This window comes from Pyrus communis, chromosome 1 (genome assembly GCF_963583255.1).
Source record: "Pyrus communis chromosome 1, drPyrComm1.1, whole genome shotgun sequence".
NCBI classification, from domain to species: domain Eukaryota; kingdom Viridiplantae; phylum Streptophyta; class Magnoliopsida; order Rosales; family Rosaceae; genus Pyrus; species Pyrus communis.
In genome coordinates this window covers 6595683-6611415 of record NC_084803.1, presented here as the reverse complement: position 1 = coordinate 6611415, position 15733 = coordinate 6595683, and the positions used below count along the sequence as shown (strand labels likewise).

Here is a 15733-nt window from a genome sequence, read left to right as displayed (position 1 = left end):
GATAAACACTTGATTGAGTTGATTCCACAATAAAGGGAATTCTTCCTCAAAACACTTCCATCTTACGGAACTTCATATTTATAATTAGATCCGCTTATATTAATTTTTAACATTAATAACACTGAATTTTGTAATCTACCACAAAGTGGCCAAGATTTTTTTTTATTACAAAATAATTATCAACAGTAAAATAGTGGAAGAGTGGGATAAGCCTCACAATGTGCTAATAATAATGTGATTTAAATTTGCATTTGGCGAGAATCAAACTTAAAACATCTCATTTACGAGTAAAGAAAAATATCATTATACCGTAGTATTAAGTGACAATAAAAAAATATCTTTTGAACAACTTATCTTTTTCTAATTATTTGATTATGATGAATTCCAAAAGATGTGGTTAATTTAGTTCTGCTATGGGCTTTTATAGCTACAATTCCCACTTCGGCCCACCATGGCCCAATGTACATTTTAGAGAAAATTGAATATTTGTTTTTTGAGTTAATTTCTGTTTATTACCTTGAAATTTTACGGTTTTCAACATTTGGTACATGAATTTTTTTTTATTCTAGAGTCATACCTCAAGTCTTAATTTTAGGATAGTTTCATACATACGTTAAGTTTTCCGTTAAAAATTCCATTAACAGATGACGTGACGCTTACGTAGACAATAATTGAGCGTCACGTATCAATATGGCCTAATTCAATATTTAAAAAATTAAAAATATACAAAAAAACAAAAAAACCCAACCTTCCCCTACCCCCGCACTCTCACCCTCACTTCTCTCTTTTGCAAATCCCAGCACCTCACCCAAATCCCACCCCACCCAAATCCCATTTCCCTTAAACCACTCATCGGAAAACTCCGACCCGTCGGGGGGCGGCGGCAGGACGCACACGAAGGCTGCGAAGGCCAGGTCGTGGTTGCCGGTGAGGAAGACGTGCTTCTGATTCGGTTTCCTGGAGGGTCAGGCCAGGCCAGGTCATTGATGTCGTACAGGACCTCCACAAGTGTCTAAGCAAAGGGTCGGCCATTGATGACTGCTTCATGGGCCTTTTGAACCCTGGCAGCCTCCATGAGCTTAATGGCTAATGTGATTTTCTGGGTATTTTTTATGGAATCAATTGGGACTCAGAGCTTACGCAGACCACAGCGGGTTGCTGAAGATCGAGAACGGAGAGGTTGGGGTGAGATTTGGGGCAAAAGGGGTTTAGGGTTTTGGAGAAATGTGTTGGAAAATCGGGGTTTTGCAGATACCCACATGATTGAATTGGACATCGTCATTGGGTTCTGGTTTTGGTTTTGCAGAAATTGAGCGAATTCAAAAGCTCTGCAAAATACCCAATTGGATTGAAGCTTTATGAAAGCATCAAAATCTCTGCAATCTGATTCACCATTAGAGATAGAACCGGATCTGGGTATTTGCACGGTGCAGAGCTCAGATCCGTTCACAATCAAGCTATTGCAGAAAAAGGCTTGAGGTTTGGACTTGCAGGCGTCAGCGTTGTCCAACGTCCGCAAGTTCTGGCAGAGGCTGGTGACCTCGGCGAAGATCGGGATGGAGAGAATGGCGGCTGCGCTGTGCGATGCGACGCAGCGACATGTGACGAAGATGAAGAGTGTGATGAGGACGACGACGACGGGGGTGTTGTGGGCGAGGAGAACAGAGGCGTGGAATTGTAGAAGACAGAAGGGAGAAGGGAGGGAAGGGGTAAGGGTTGCAGAAAAGAGAAGGGACGGAGAGGGTGCGGGGGGTGAGTGATGGGTAGGATATATATTTTTTTTTTTGTGTTTTTGTATTTTTTTTTTTTAATATTGAAGTGGGCCCATGTTGACACGTGTCGTTCAGTTATTGTCCACATGGATGCCACGTCATCAGTTAACAGAATTTCTAATGGAAAACTTAACAGATGTATGAAACTATCCCAAAATTAAGATTTGAGGTATGACTTTGGGATGAAAAAAATTTCATATACTAAATGTTGAAAACCACGAAACTTCAGGGTAGTAAACAGAGATTAACTCTTGTTTTTTCTATACGATGAAGAATGAAAATCAAAATTAGAAGAGGATTGTAGCTTGACTTGTTCTCTTGCATTAGAGATTTCAAATTTGAATGTTATTCCGACTTGTTCTCTTAACCAAATAATAAGATTTAAGTTCAATGATTAAGCGTACAATTGTGAAAGTGACTACTATTTATACTAAACAATCTTAATGAACTTCCCATATATAGAATTCCAGTCAAATTCTGAGTGCTAAGTTTTACGATTCAAACAAAGTTTCAATCCTAAACTAGTTATGACAACTTAAAACTATTCAAACAGACTTTTCCATACCAATTTGATACACAATGGTCAGTCTCTAGCACTCACAATAACACTCATACACTAATGTGTTTAAGTACTTGTTGTATATAATATAGGCACAAAGAATTACATATTCATGTACTTAAGAAATCGTTAGCTTTCATCAGCAAAGCTTGAACAAAGGGTTAGGGTTTTACTAAAAGTAGGATATTCCGTACGTTTTTTTAAATTTTTTATTCTGCACTTTATGTTGCTATTTGCAGGTGATTCAAAGCTAGTGCAACGGCTATCTGCCCTAACATAGTGAAGCGGATTGTGCCAATATTGGCTGTGGTTTCAACTTTATTTGGAATATTTTCTGGCGTTTGCTTCAATTCACAGGGCACGTACGTACGTAGATCGCATAATTTTGGTCCATGTTTGTATTTGCATACTAATTTGAAAGCCTTGAACTCCATTTTTTACTTTTCATCTTTTTGTCGAAAATCTTATGGTAATCTGCTTATTAAGTGCTTTTTGGTCCCTTTTTTCCCCCTGAAATTGAACTCAATTGAATTTGGTTGCTTTTTTTCTTTGATTGAAGTTAAACTGAATTGAATTTGGTTATCGTAGCCTTCTGTTATCCCCATCGCAAAAAATGCGAAAGGCGTAGTCGTCACTTGCAAGTACCCGTGTAATCCTCGGATTGTTGTTCCTGGGTACCTATCCATCGGATTCCTCGTCGTGTTTTCTTTGATTGCATTCCCGTTTCTGTTTTACCGACGCGTTATGTGGAGTCGTAAAACATTCGTGGCTCTGTAAGTATCTCATGCATGCATGTCCATATTACCGTACGTACGTATTTCGATCCTGAAAAGCACTTCCGAGTTTGCAGAAATGACTGAAAGTTTCTCTTTTTTTATAACGTAGGGTCCCAATACTATCTGCATCATTTGGAGCGGTGGAGTTGATTTCGTCAATGCTGTACTTTAACAAAACCAAAGCGTATGTCGATCTAAACCCAAGCGGTAGCACCCCAAGTTGCCTTAGTATTGCTCTTCCTTGTCTTTTTGGTTCCACGGTTCCCCTGTCTTCATCCTTCTTGTGGAGCTTCGCAATCAAATACTTTGAAGAAGAGGATTCGAGTCATAATAAATTCAGCAGCAAAGTAGCACCTACATCAGATGTAGCTTAATCTACAGACTCTAGTTCCCATTATTTTTTATCGAGCAATGTTGTAATTTAGTCTTAAGTCATAAAAGGAGACTCAAATTTAAATACTTAAAAAAAAAAAAAGTATTTTAGTTATTTAAAAGCGTTTTCAGAAAAATTGAAATTGATTGTTTTAGAAAACATCTCTGGGTTACGCTTCTAGTAGCAGTGATAATAGTTAAGTAGAAGAAGCAGAGGTGGTGTTGAAGGGGAGCGAAATGTGCAATCATACAGGCCCCTAAAAATTTTTGGTATGTTATATTTATATGTAATATTGTTATATATTAAAAAAATACTTTTATTAGCATTTCAAAATCTTATAGTGCACTTTTATAAGTGTAAATTTTTTTTTTTTAATACAAAAATTTGGAGTGCACAATAAGATATTATAAGTGCTAATAACAACACCTTAAAAAACATTTTTCTTTTCAATTTTATTATATAATAATGCTATATACTCAAGTGAAACTCTAAAGTTAGTGTTTTTGTAGCTTTTTTTTTTCTTTATTTGGTTGCTTAAGATTGAACTGTTTTTTATTAGTTAGTGAAGGTTATTTTTGTAACTCTGTTTACTTATTTAATAACACTTGTAAACTTACAATCAGTGAGTCCTACAGGTTGTTTTGATTTAAGTTATTATTTTCAAGTACCAATATATTGTCCTACTTTAAAAAAAAAAAACATCTTAAAAAGAGGCCCTTGTTGGAAATTATATATTGTAATATATAATTTTAATAATTGAATGAAAAATATTGTTAACCAATTTCTTGGAAAGTTTATGTTGTTTAGGTGTATTCCTTGATAAGTGATGCATACTTATAGATGAAAAGTTACATCTCTTTAATAAGTAGAAATTGGATTCTATTTAAACCCATGAAACCATTGGTATTAAATATAGAAAATTAGAGTTAATTTTTACTCTTGGGAAATAGGGTTTCCCCACTTTGTTTCTCTCATGCTTCGTGAGTCAAATTCCGAGTCGTGTCTTGAGAGTATGGAATATATAAAGTTCGCCAAAGTCCGAAGATTGAAGTGCTTTAACTTCGGATTATAGATTGTTGAATCCTGGGAGACGGACGCCTACCGAACTACAAGCATAAGAGTAGGGGCGAAATTCTATCTTTAGGACATTGCATTTATGCAAGCCTCAATCTCATAGTTTGTCAGTTATTCTAACTTTTTCTCTAGTTGTTTATATTAATCTCATATATAATTGATGTTGTGAATTTCTTTATGATTATTATCATTGAAATTATTTTGTTATTTTTCATATTTTCTAATGTTGCTCCAACAATCTAAAGATAGAATTTTTATCCGTATGGAACAATTAGAAATATGAATGTGCGTGCGCAATGTATGTGACAGATTTTGGAAAAGTCTGATGACTTGATATGTATAAATCTGATATTGAAAGTGTAGTACCGCTGCCTTATACTACACATTCTTGATGAATGATTATTCTGTCCATTCGTGTGTGTGTGTGTGTGTGTGTATTTATATATTTATTTATTTAACATGGCATGAGGTTGTTATAATTGCAATTTGTCCAGTCTAATGCAATAGGTAATGTATCTTTTGCGAACGTTGCTGTGATTGTTCTTATTTCTGAAAGCATGCTTGAAGCGGTGCATGCGGTTACTTTACTAAAATACTTACTGCCATGTTATTTATTTAATTATATGAATGCTTTGTTGACTGACGTTAATAGTTGCAGCATTTAGACTCATATTTAGATTGACTTGGACATTTATGCATGCCTTCATTTGGTGGTTACATTCTGTTTATATACTAGTGTTGGTTATGAGGATAACTAGCGAAGTTTTGGTCTTCGATATTTAAAGCATGCTAGGTTTTATATAGACTATTATATCCTTTGTTTGTCATTTATGCACGAACTGATAGGAATATTCGTGGACAACCATCATATACATTTGCTATACATAAAAGCTTTCCTAAAACGAGGCATATCGTTTTCTGTTAATTGGTTTGCATATGAGATATCTTTTCAAAGGTCATGTTTGATGTTTACTCTTCTGTTGGAAAATAAATGATATGATACAAAATCTGTATTATCTGGTCAATTAGAGATGAACACAATGTTGTATTGGGTTTGAATTTGATGTTAATTTGGTATTGGGAATCATGCCCAGTTCGTGCCTAAAGTTCCTTCTGCAGAAATGAATGACCTCTATTGCTCAATCTTGAGAATTCTTGGAAAATATGTGAGACGTCTTCACTCATTAAGGAATTAAAAAACCACCGACGGTTCATGATGAATTTTCTTGTGCATTCTTATACCAGTCGGTGAAAAAGTTGTTTATACAGTAAACAATGGGTTTTTTTTTTTTTTTTTTTTTTTTGCTGTAATATTTACTTTTTGTGATTTGGCACTAAGAATGATTAATGATCGGGTTTTCTTGAGGAAACCTAATAATCTGAAAGAGTTCTTTTTACAGAAAGGAGATGTGCCGAAATAGAGAAGTTTGGCATTTGAAATATGCCAAATGCCATTGGATTTTTCTAATAAAAGGAATGTAATGGTTTGTTTGATTCAAATCAGAGACATCCATGAAGGTTTTCTTTATGAAAAAAAAAAAGAATAAAAATGTTGATTTGAATTGGTATACCTCACAAGCGATGCGTAGCTTGCATTCTAAATGCAGACACGTTGTGAAGTAGCAAACTTTGTACGGATCATTTGGTACAAATGAATGAGCGGGTTTCATAAGTTGTGTCTCTCTTCCATTGGTATAGACATATGTGTAACCACTCGTCTGAATAAGTTATCAACTGCTTGGAGATGCCATTCACCAAACTGGTAATCTATAACCATGGTGGGTCAGTTGGCAAGTTGTATATATCAAAGTGAATTTGATCTGTGAGTGGTTTCGTGGTGATCTGCAAGTGTCATGGAAAATTGCAAATTGTGAAATGAATCTTGTGTTATTCTCACTTGATCAATTCAACGTAATGATATGAGGAGATGTGTTATTACGAGACAAAAATCTCTACGGTATGTATTTTGAATATGCGCAAGAGGCATGTTGGATTCTCAAATACATAATTATATGAACACGCATGCTAGTCAAGTTTTGTCTTTGGACAAATTATAAGGATTAGCTAATTAACATTGATGAAGGTATTGCTTTGACAACTACCATAAAATTAAGAAACTCATAATTTCACCCTACATGTTAGTCATGATGATCGAGTTGCCTGCAAGCAAGGGTTAATCATTTCAGAACAAAAGTTTAGCCATGGAAACTTATCAAAGTTCAAAGGTTGAAGGCAAAGTGCCAGTACGTGCCTATATAAATAAGGCTAATGAGGCTTCAAATTCTAGAAGTGAAGATAGATAAAGAGAAAATATCTTCATTGGTTCCTACTTCTTAAGTATGATGAAGAGTAATTGATAGCATTAAAAGCAACCACAATTATGAAAGAATTGTGGGGGTTGGTTAAAAGTAGTTTATTGATTGAATGACATTTAAGATGTCATCTCTTGTAATGAGTAATTGTTTAAGGTATGGCTTCTTACAAATACCTTAAATGTGGGGGAGTTTACTCAAGTATTAGCGAATTACTTACCAAGTCCGAATACATGTTTGGAGGACTTAACGTTAGAAAACAACTACTCTTGAATGAAATATAATTTCATAAATGGAAATGCGCACCATTAAAATAGTCAACCTAGTAGAGGATCCAATCATTAAAGGTTAGACTAGAGAGTAAGTTGATCATCAAGAGGAATGAGGCTAAAGCCAACATAACTAATGAATTAGCCGATCGGAAACCTAACTTAGTTGATTGGAGATCTCATGGTCTAAGTTCAATAGGCAAACTGGTTGGGCATAATTCAAAGAAGTTAATACACTATATACCTCATTCCTATGGTGGAAGAAGTGTGTTGTCTGCAGAAGTTTTAGGATGTATATTTATACTTAATGATAGTGATATCTTATAAATAAGAGGAATAGAGCAGACTATTCTTAATCAATGGTCACCTATGTGAGAGTAGAAGTAGGTCGCTTATGTGAGTATCAGATGGCTAAATTCTCTAAAGCTCTCATGAATCCGGGATTTGTTCAGGACCAAATGAACACAACCGTATGAACTGGAATATATTAGGATTAGTGATGTGTGTTACTTATTGTCTCGGTTTACTACTGCGATAAACAGTTCAAGATTCTATATTCACTGCGTCACCAAGTAAATCCTATAAGTATTCACTAGGGTAGGTTCAAGTCCAAAAGATACCTCTCCTGATGCATCTCTTGTCCGCCTGTACTCTCAAATTCTTCCTAATTTTTCATTCATGTGGGAGATTGTTGGAAATTATATATTGTAATATATAATTTTAATAATTGAATGAAAAATATTGTTAACCAATTTCTTGGAAAGGTTATGTTATTTAGGTGTATTCCTTGATAAGTGTTGTATACTTATAGATGAAAAGTTACATCTCTTTAAGAAGTAGAAATTGGATTCTATTTAAACTCATGAAACCATTGGTATTAAATATAGCAAATTAGAGTTAATTTTTACTCTTGGGAAATAGGGTTTCCCCACTTTGTTTCTCTCATGCTTCGTGAGTCAAATTCCGAGTCGTGTCTTGAGAGTATGGAATATATAAAGTTCGCCAAAGTCTGAAGATTGAAGTGCTTTGACTTCGGATTATAGATTATTGAATCGTGGGAGATGGACGCCTACCGAACTACAAGCACAAGAGTAGGGGCGAAATTCTATCTTTAGGACATTGCATTTATGCAAACCTCAATCTCATAGTTTGTCAGTTATTCTAACTTTCTCTCTAGTTGTTTATATTAATCTCATATATAATTGATGTTGTGAATTTCTTTATGATTATTATCATTGAAATTATTTTGTTATTTTTCATATTTTCTAATATTATTCCAACAACCTTTTATAAATTTTGCATAGGGCCCCGAAATCTTAGAGACAGCCATGAGCAGAAGCTATTCTAGTAAAATATAATGAAAGCTTAACTATTTAAACCATGAGTTTTTCTCTTATTAGACTGTATGGCATATTACGTTGTAAAGACTATTAATCTAAAGCTATAAGGTAAGCATGCATGTCTTCGTTTTTTCACTGCTGAAGTGATATTCTCAACTACGCCTCTAACCCTTTTCTCACATTGTTTCCATTTCTAATGTTCCCTTATGTTTTATGAACTCATCAGTTTAGTCCTTTATGTTTTAAACTGATCAATTTAGTCCCTTATCTCTTACTTTGGTTATCAATATTGTCCTTAACGTCTAACTTCGTTAAAAAATCCGTTAATGTGTTGGGGTGGAACCCATATAGGATCCACAAAACCAATAAAAAACCATTTGTGATTATAAAAAAAAATAATAATGATAATAAAATAAAAAACCTTGTTTCCATTGATAGGCATCATCCAAATCTTTGTTTATAGTACATGCCTGTAAAAAACCACACATCATAATTATGAACTGGGCGGTGTTGGATGGTCCTTCATTCGAGAACGACTTATCGTGATGTTTTAGACTAATAATGCGATGTCATCTGTTTTAATATATCTAAACAACGTTGTCTTGTTGATTTGGGATGTTGCAGTAGCGTAATGGGAGTATAATAAGTCTCTCAATCTACTATTCGTTGTTGCCATTTCGAATGACTAAATGTTGTTGTTAAGGTGCTCAAATTGGCCCAAATAACCAGCAGAAACAGCTCATGGAAACCTGGAAAAGATAAGCCCATATGTTCTTTGAAAACAAGAAAACGACATTATACTTTCTCTTTTGGTTTAAGTCGTTTTATTTTATTTATGGTGGACCGCAAATTCTTGACTTTATATGCAGATTAATGTACAATTTTCAATTCTGTGTTTGCATCTTTCTATGAAAATTCGCAATCAGAAAAGTTTTAGACTTACATAGATTGAATACTGTTTTGTTTTTTATATACTATGAATGCGTATAAAATCGTTCTAGAAAATAAGTGGATCAGATTTAAATTTTGAATAATAAAGTATTCAAAATTAGTTAAAATAGAGTGTCGTTAGCGATTTTGACACAAATCACTTGCTAGTTTAACAAAATTTTAAAGTTTTTCTTAGAGATGATGTTAGAATTGAGGAAGAACTTCTTACTTGTAAGAGACGGAGTATTTTACACTAAGAGAATTCAGTAATATATTAATTGCAAACTCATCATTTTGTATATTAAAGCCTTTTACTTACAAATAATAAAAAATATTATTAATCTGTAGTACTAGAAGAGAAATGCATAATACTGCAATTACACCAATTACAACTAATCGGGATTATACTTGAAAACCCAATATTACAAGTATTTCACAACAGTCAACAGTAATGAAATTGAGGACACGTATTAGTGTGAGCATGAGGTTTAGGGCGAGGTGCTAATGAAATTTGGGATCTGTCCGAAGGGAGGACCCTTTGGCAGTTTTAGGCCACAAACTCCATATGTGATTAAAACATGTATATGGATGGGAAATGGATTCCCTCATGAGCATCTGCTCAGGATCCTACTGACTCACACACAAGGATCGTTGGATGAAAATTTAACGACTACAATTATTATAAATTAAAAAGGATCCTCCTGTTTGTAGTCGTTGGATTTTCTTCCAACAGCCCTTATGTGTGGGTCAATAGGATCTTGAGCAGATGCTCATGAGAGAATCCATTTCCCATCCATGGTTGGATTTTCATTGCTGAAGTGATATTCTCAACTACGCCTTTAACCCTTTTCTCACATTGTTTCCATTTCTAATGTTTCCTTATGTTTTATGAACTCATCCGTTTAATCCCTTATGTTTCAAACTGATCAATTTAGTCCCTTATTTCTTACTTTGGTTATCAATATTATCATTAACGTCTAACTTCGTTAAAAAATCAGTTAAGAGTGTTGGGGTGGAACCGATATAGGATCCACAAAACCAATAAAAAACCATTTGTGATTCAAAAAAAAAAAAATATATATATATATATATATATAAAATAAAAAATAAAAAAAACCTTGTTTCCATTAATAGGCATCATCCAAATCTTTGTTTATAGTACATGCCTGGAAAAAACCACACATCATAATCTACTTTTTTCAGTTTCCTGTCCCTCCCATTCAAGGTAAAAGCAACTTTTCCACCTTCCACACTATAAAGAGCAACATGAACTGGGCGGTGTTGGATGGTCCTTTAATCAAGAACGACTTATCGTAATGTTTTAGACTAATAATGCGATGTCATCTGTTTTAATTTATCTAAACAACGTTGTTTTGTTGATTTGGGATGTTGCGGTAGCGTAGTAGGAGTATAATAAGTCTCTCATATACTATTCGTTGTTGCCATTTCGAATGACTAAATGTTGTTTTTAAGGTGCTCAAATTGGCCCAAATAATCAGCAGAAACAGCTCATGAAAACCTGGAAAAGATAAGCCAAATATTCTTCGAAAAGAAGAAAATGACATTATACTTTCTTTTTTGGTTTAAGTCGTTTTATTTTATTTATGGTGGACGACAAATTCTTGACTTTATATGCAGATTAATGTACAATTTTCAATTCTGTGTTTGCATCTTTCTATGAAAACTCGCAATCAGAAAAGCTTTAGATTTACGTAGATTGAATACTGTTTTGTTTTTAATATACTATGGATGCGCATAAAATCGTTCTTGAAAATAAGTGGGTCGGGTTTAAATTATGAATAATAAAGTAATTAAAATTTGTTAAAATAGAGTGTTGTTTGAGATTTTGGCACAAATCACTTGCTAGTTTAATAAAATTTTAAAGATTCCCTTAGAGATGCTGTTAGTATTGAGGAAGAACTTCTTACTTGTAAAAGGCGGAGTATTTTACACTAAAGAAATTCGGTAATATATTGATTGCAAACTCGTCATTTTGTATATTAAAATCTTCACTTACAAATAATGAGAAATATTATTGATTTGTAGTACTAGAAGATATCATAATACTGCAAGTACACCAATTACAACTAATCAGGATTATACTTGAAAACCCAATATTACAAGTATGTCACAAAAGTCAACAGTAATAAGTAACGATAATGAAATTGAGGACACTTATTAGTGTGAGCATGAGGTTGAGGGCATAGTGCGAATGAAATTTGGGATATGTCCGAAAGGAGGACCCTCCGGCAGTTTTAGGCCACAAACTCCATAAGTGGTTGAAACATGTACATGGATGGGAATTTGATTCTCTCCTGAGCATCTGCTCAGGATCCTATTGACCAAAACATAAGGATCGTTTGATGAAAATCTAACGACTATAATTATTATAATTTTAAAGGGATCCCCTTGTTTGTAGCCGTTGGATTTTCATCCAACGGCCCTTTTGTGTGGGTCAGTAAGATCCCAAGAAAATGCTCATGAGAGAATCCATTTCCATATGGATGAATCCAAATGCCTTGACAATAAAAGCACCGAAATGTTTGACGAATGAGGATCCTCTTTGTGAGAATACTGGAGATCTTCTAATTGTATTCATTCATTGTACATCATGTAATTAGAAATTAGTTTAAAATTTTTATTTAAAATTGAATACAAATAATACCTGACGAAAACTAACCACACGATTTACAATGAACATATACGATTAAAGGATTCCCTGGATACTCACAAAGAGGATCCGCATTCATGTTTTGACAATGCTTTTAAAACAATCTAAAACTTTTTTAAATAACCAAAAACATTTTATACCGAGTTAGCGCAAAAAAAATAACTTCTGAGTTTGTGTTTTATGGAGACCTTTCGAGAAGTACTTTCATGTGTTTTGTAAATGCATAAGTACTTTTTACATCTCGAAAGGCCAAAAAGTCTTACAATCACATACATGTGATAAAATTGTGAACCAACGCCATATATACGTGATCAGTAACATAACATATTTCAAAAAAAAAAAAAAAAAAAGCATTTCTCATGAAATGCTTATACGCTAAACCAAAATATCACGACATTAAGGTACCTAATCAAAACCACAAAGAGGAGGCCCCACTACAATTATCATAGTCAAATTAGTCATTAAAGTAATGGGATCATTAGTCTCTCTCCATAAGTTCATATTCACACCTATATACATACCCCACAAATTGACCTTTTTATATTCCAATCAATCGTCATGCACCACCATGTAACTCAATTGGATCCATCTAACCCAACTCAACTCATACCCTCCCCTGCACCAAACAAGTCTCTATACATCCTCTTCCTCATTTCTTTATTCTTTAAAACCCCACCAAAATTCAATTATTTTCAAGAAACCAACCACCCCTCCATTCCTCTTGGCTCTAAGATCCGTTTTGGTAACTGTGTTTATATTCAAACCCGCAATTCTTGTTCGGGTTAAAAATCTTTTTGGTCACTCTATTTGCGCCCGATTTTACTCAAACTTTCGTTTCATTGCTCATTTCTTTAATCCCACACAAGTCTCTTTCGGATCTGCTGCTCTCTGTGTTCTCAAGTTTTGTGGCGTCACTTTTTACCTTGTATTCCGGTTTCTAGATGCACACCCACAAAACAACAAACGAAACCCAATCACAGCCCCTAAACACTTTTAACCAAAATTAATCCGATTTAATTAGGCCACCCTTTTGACCAACCAATAATTCTTCCACAAATGTGAATCTTTGCTTCGTCATCACACTTCTTAATTTGATCTCCATGATCTCTTTTTCCCCACTATAAATACTCATACATACAATATGCTCTGCAACTACTACAATCCTTCAGCTACACCATGTGTCGAACACCTTGCAAACTCACTTTTCGATTCATGAATTCTTCAAGAAACTCCAAGTTTTCGATCATTTCTTCATCAAACCCAGGTTCTTCATCATTTCTTCCACAAATGTGAATCTTTGCTTCGTCATCACACTTCTTAATTTGATCTCCATGATCTCTTTTTCCCCACTATAAATACTCATACATACAATATGCTCTGCAACTACCACAATCCTTCAGCTAGACCATGTGTCGAACACCTTGCAAACTCACTTTTCGATTCATGAATTCTTCAAGAAACTCCAAGTTTTCGATCATTTCTTCATCTGGGTAGTTTTGTTTTACGTGTTTGTATTCGAATTTCGGCAATGGCGGCTCCGAGAACGTCGTCTGCATCAAACCCAGGTTCTGATCAGTGTTCTAAACAAGAAATCAGAATGAGGAAATCTGAGCCGTTGATTCCCGGATTGCCGGATGAGGTTGCTGAGCTCTGCCTGCTTTATCTTCCATATCCGTACCAGGCTCTGGTGCGTTCGGTCTCTGCTTCATGGAAAAGAGCGATTACAGACCCTAGCTTTGTTCTTTGCAAGAAGTCCTTGTGTTTGCCTTTGCCTTATCTTTTCGTTTTCGCCTTCAACAAATCAACAGCTAGGATGCAGTGGCAAGCGTTGGATCCGCGATCTGGCCGTTGGTTTGTTTTGCCTCCCATGCCGTGTCCCAAGGCCGCTTGCCCGCCGGGTTTCGCATGCGCTTCCCTGCCACGTGAGGGGACGCTCGTTGTATTGGGCGGCGTGCGGGCAGACAGGGAATCCTCTACGAAGACAACCATCGTGTATCGTACATCTACCAATCAATGGTCAACAGCTACTCCAATGTCGACCTCGCGGTCATTTTTCGACGCGGGAAATATCAATGGAAAGATCTTGGCCGTTGGAGGCGACAAGGCTGGCTATGGCAGTTCGATCAGGGCCGTAGACTGTTACGACCCGCTGAAAGACACGTGGGCGCCATGTGCCACCCTGCCAGCTGGATTGGCCAAGTATGACTCCAACGTGGTGGGGAACAAGATGTACGTGACCGAGGGGTGGACGTGGCCGTTTATGCACTCGCCACGTGGTGTGGTCTACGACCCAGACAATGACACGTGGCAGGAGATGAGGCCGGGAATGAGGGACGGGTGGACGGGCGTGAGCGTGGTCGTGGGCGGCAGGCTCTTGGTGATATCGGAGTATGGGGACTGTCCGATTAAGGTGTACGACCCTGATAAGGACACGTGGCAGTACGTGGGTGGGGACAGATTCCCATGTGAGGCACTGAGACGTCCCTTTGCTGCGAGCGGGGTGGAAGGGAACATATGCGTGGTGGCATGTGGGTTGAATGTGGGAATCGGAAGGCTGTCCGAGTGGGAAGCAGAGCTAAAAGTTGAGTGGCAGCTTTTGCCAGCTCCGAGTGCTTTTAGGGGATTTTCTCCTTCTAGTTGTCAACTTCTTTTCGCCTAAATTATTGACTTGTTCAATTATATAAGCAATTTCTAAGTTATAACTATAATATTGTTCTACAGCTAGCTAGGCCTAGTATTTGCTTTGCTCTTCCGCAGACATGGAAGCACTTTTGTACCTTTGTATGAACACTTAATTGACCCAAATTACTATAATCTGACCTATAATTAACTTATTAACCCTCTTGGTGGGCTATGAGATCACTCATATCTTATCCAAATCTTTGTGCGATATTTTGCATTGGTTCAAATTAAAGTTTATGAATTGATGCCATATTTTATAGTAAAAAAAGAAAAAAAATATAATGGATGACAATCGTTTTTTGACAAAGATAAAAATTTCAGCTACAATCAACTAAGAAAAATGACTTATAGTTTAGGTGGTTATGATCGTTTAATCCAAACTGAGATTTTGTGCTCGAATCTCCTATCTCCAATATCGTTGGTTTGAAAGATGAAATACAATCAATCAATCATTTGGGTTGGTTTTCTGTGTTTTGAGTCGATTCAAATTGGTTTTCGTACTGTTAAAAGTTGAATTACTTATTTGAGGGGGGTTGAGAGTTGCAACATCTTTTTCATGCTTTTGATTATTGGATAGAAAATTCAAAGCAATCCAATTAAGGCCAAGGATCTTTAAATAAGATTGTGAAGCATCCACTTGAATTGATTTATATTGACAAGCATCAAGATGTTTTGAAAAAGTAGAGCGTGACAACAATATCTAGTGACTTAGTGCACGAGAATATTAATGGGATAGATGAAAATGATGAGGTACATGATTCCTTTTTAAAAAATTATCATTCATTTCACATTAGAACGCCGTAAATTTTTGCACCGAGTTTCATGGAAGTTGTCATCAATAGAGCAAAAAGCGTGAGTGCTACGATCGATCCAGCATCAGCATGGAAACTGCACATGCACGATGGATTCTAGTATTTTCGAAAGTCACTTGCGTCAAAAAAGAGAAGTCATAAATGTTGACACGCATTTGAGGAA

At 35.6% G+C, this 15733-nt stretch overlaps 1 protein-coding gene across 1 annotated transcript; it reads left to right on the top strand.

Annotated features, from left to right (window-relative positions):
• The first annotated feature begins 12776 nt into the window (after positions 1-12776).
• Positions 12777-14890, top strand: LOC137738274 (F-box protein AFR-like). Its single transcript, XM_068477905.1, has one exon. The coding sequence runs from the start codon at positions 13605-13607 to the stop codon at positions 14733-14735; it is 1131 nt and encodes a 376-aa protein (XP_068334006.1). The 5' UTR covers positions 12777-13604; the 3' UTR covers positions 14736-14890.
• Positions 14891-15733: the final 843 nt, after the last annotated feature.

What these genes read in the sequence shown, in the direction of transcription:
- LOC137738274 (XM_068477905.1), top strand. Translation starts at nt 13,605, where the DNA reads ATGGCGGCTCCGAGAACGTCGTCTGCATCAAACCCAGGTTCTGATCAG.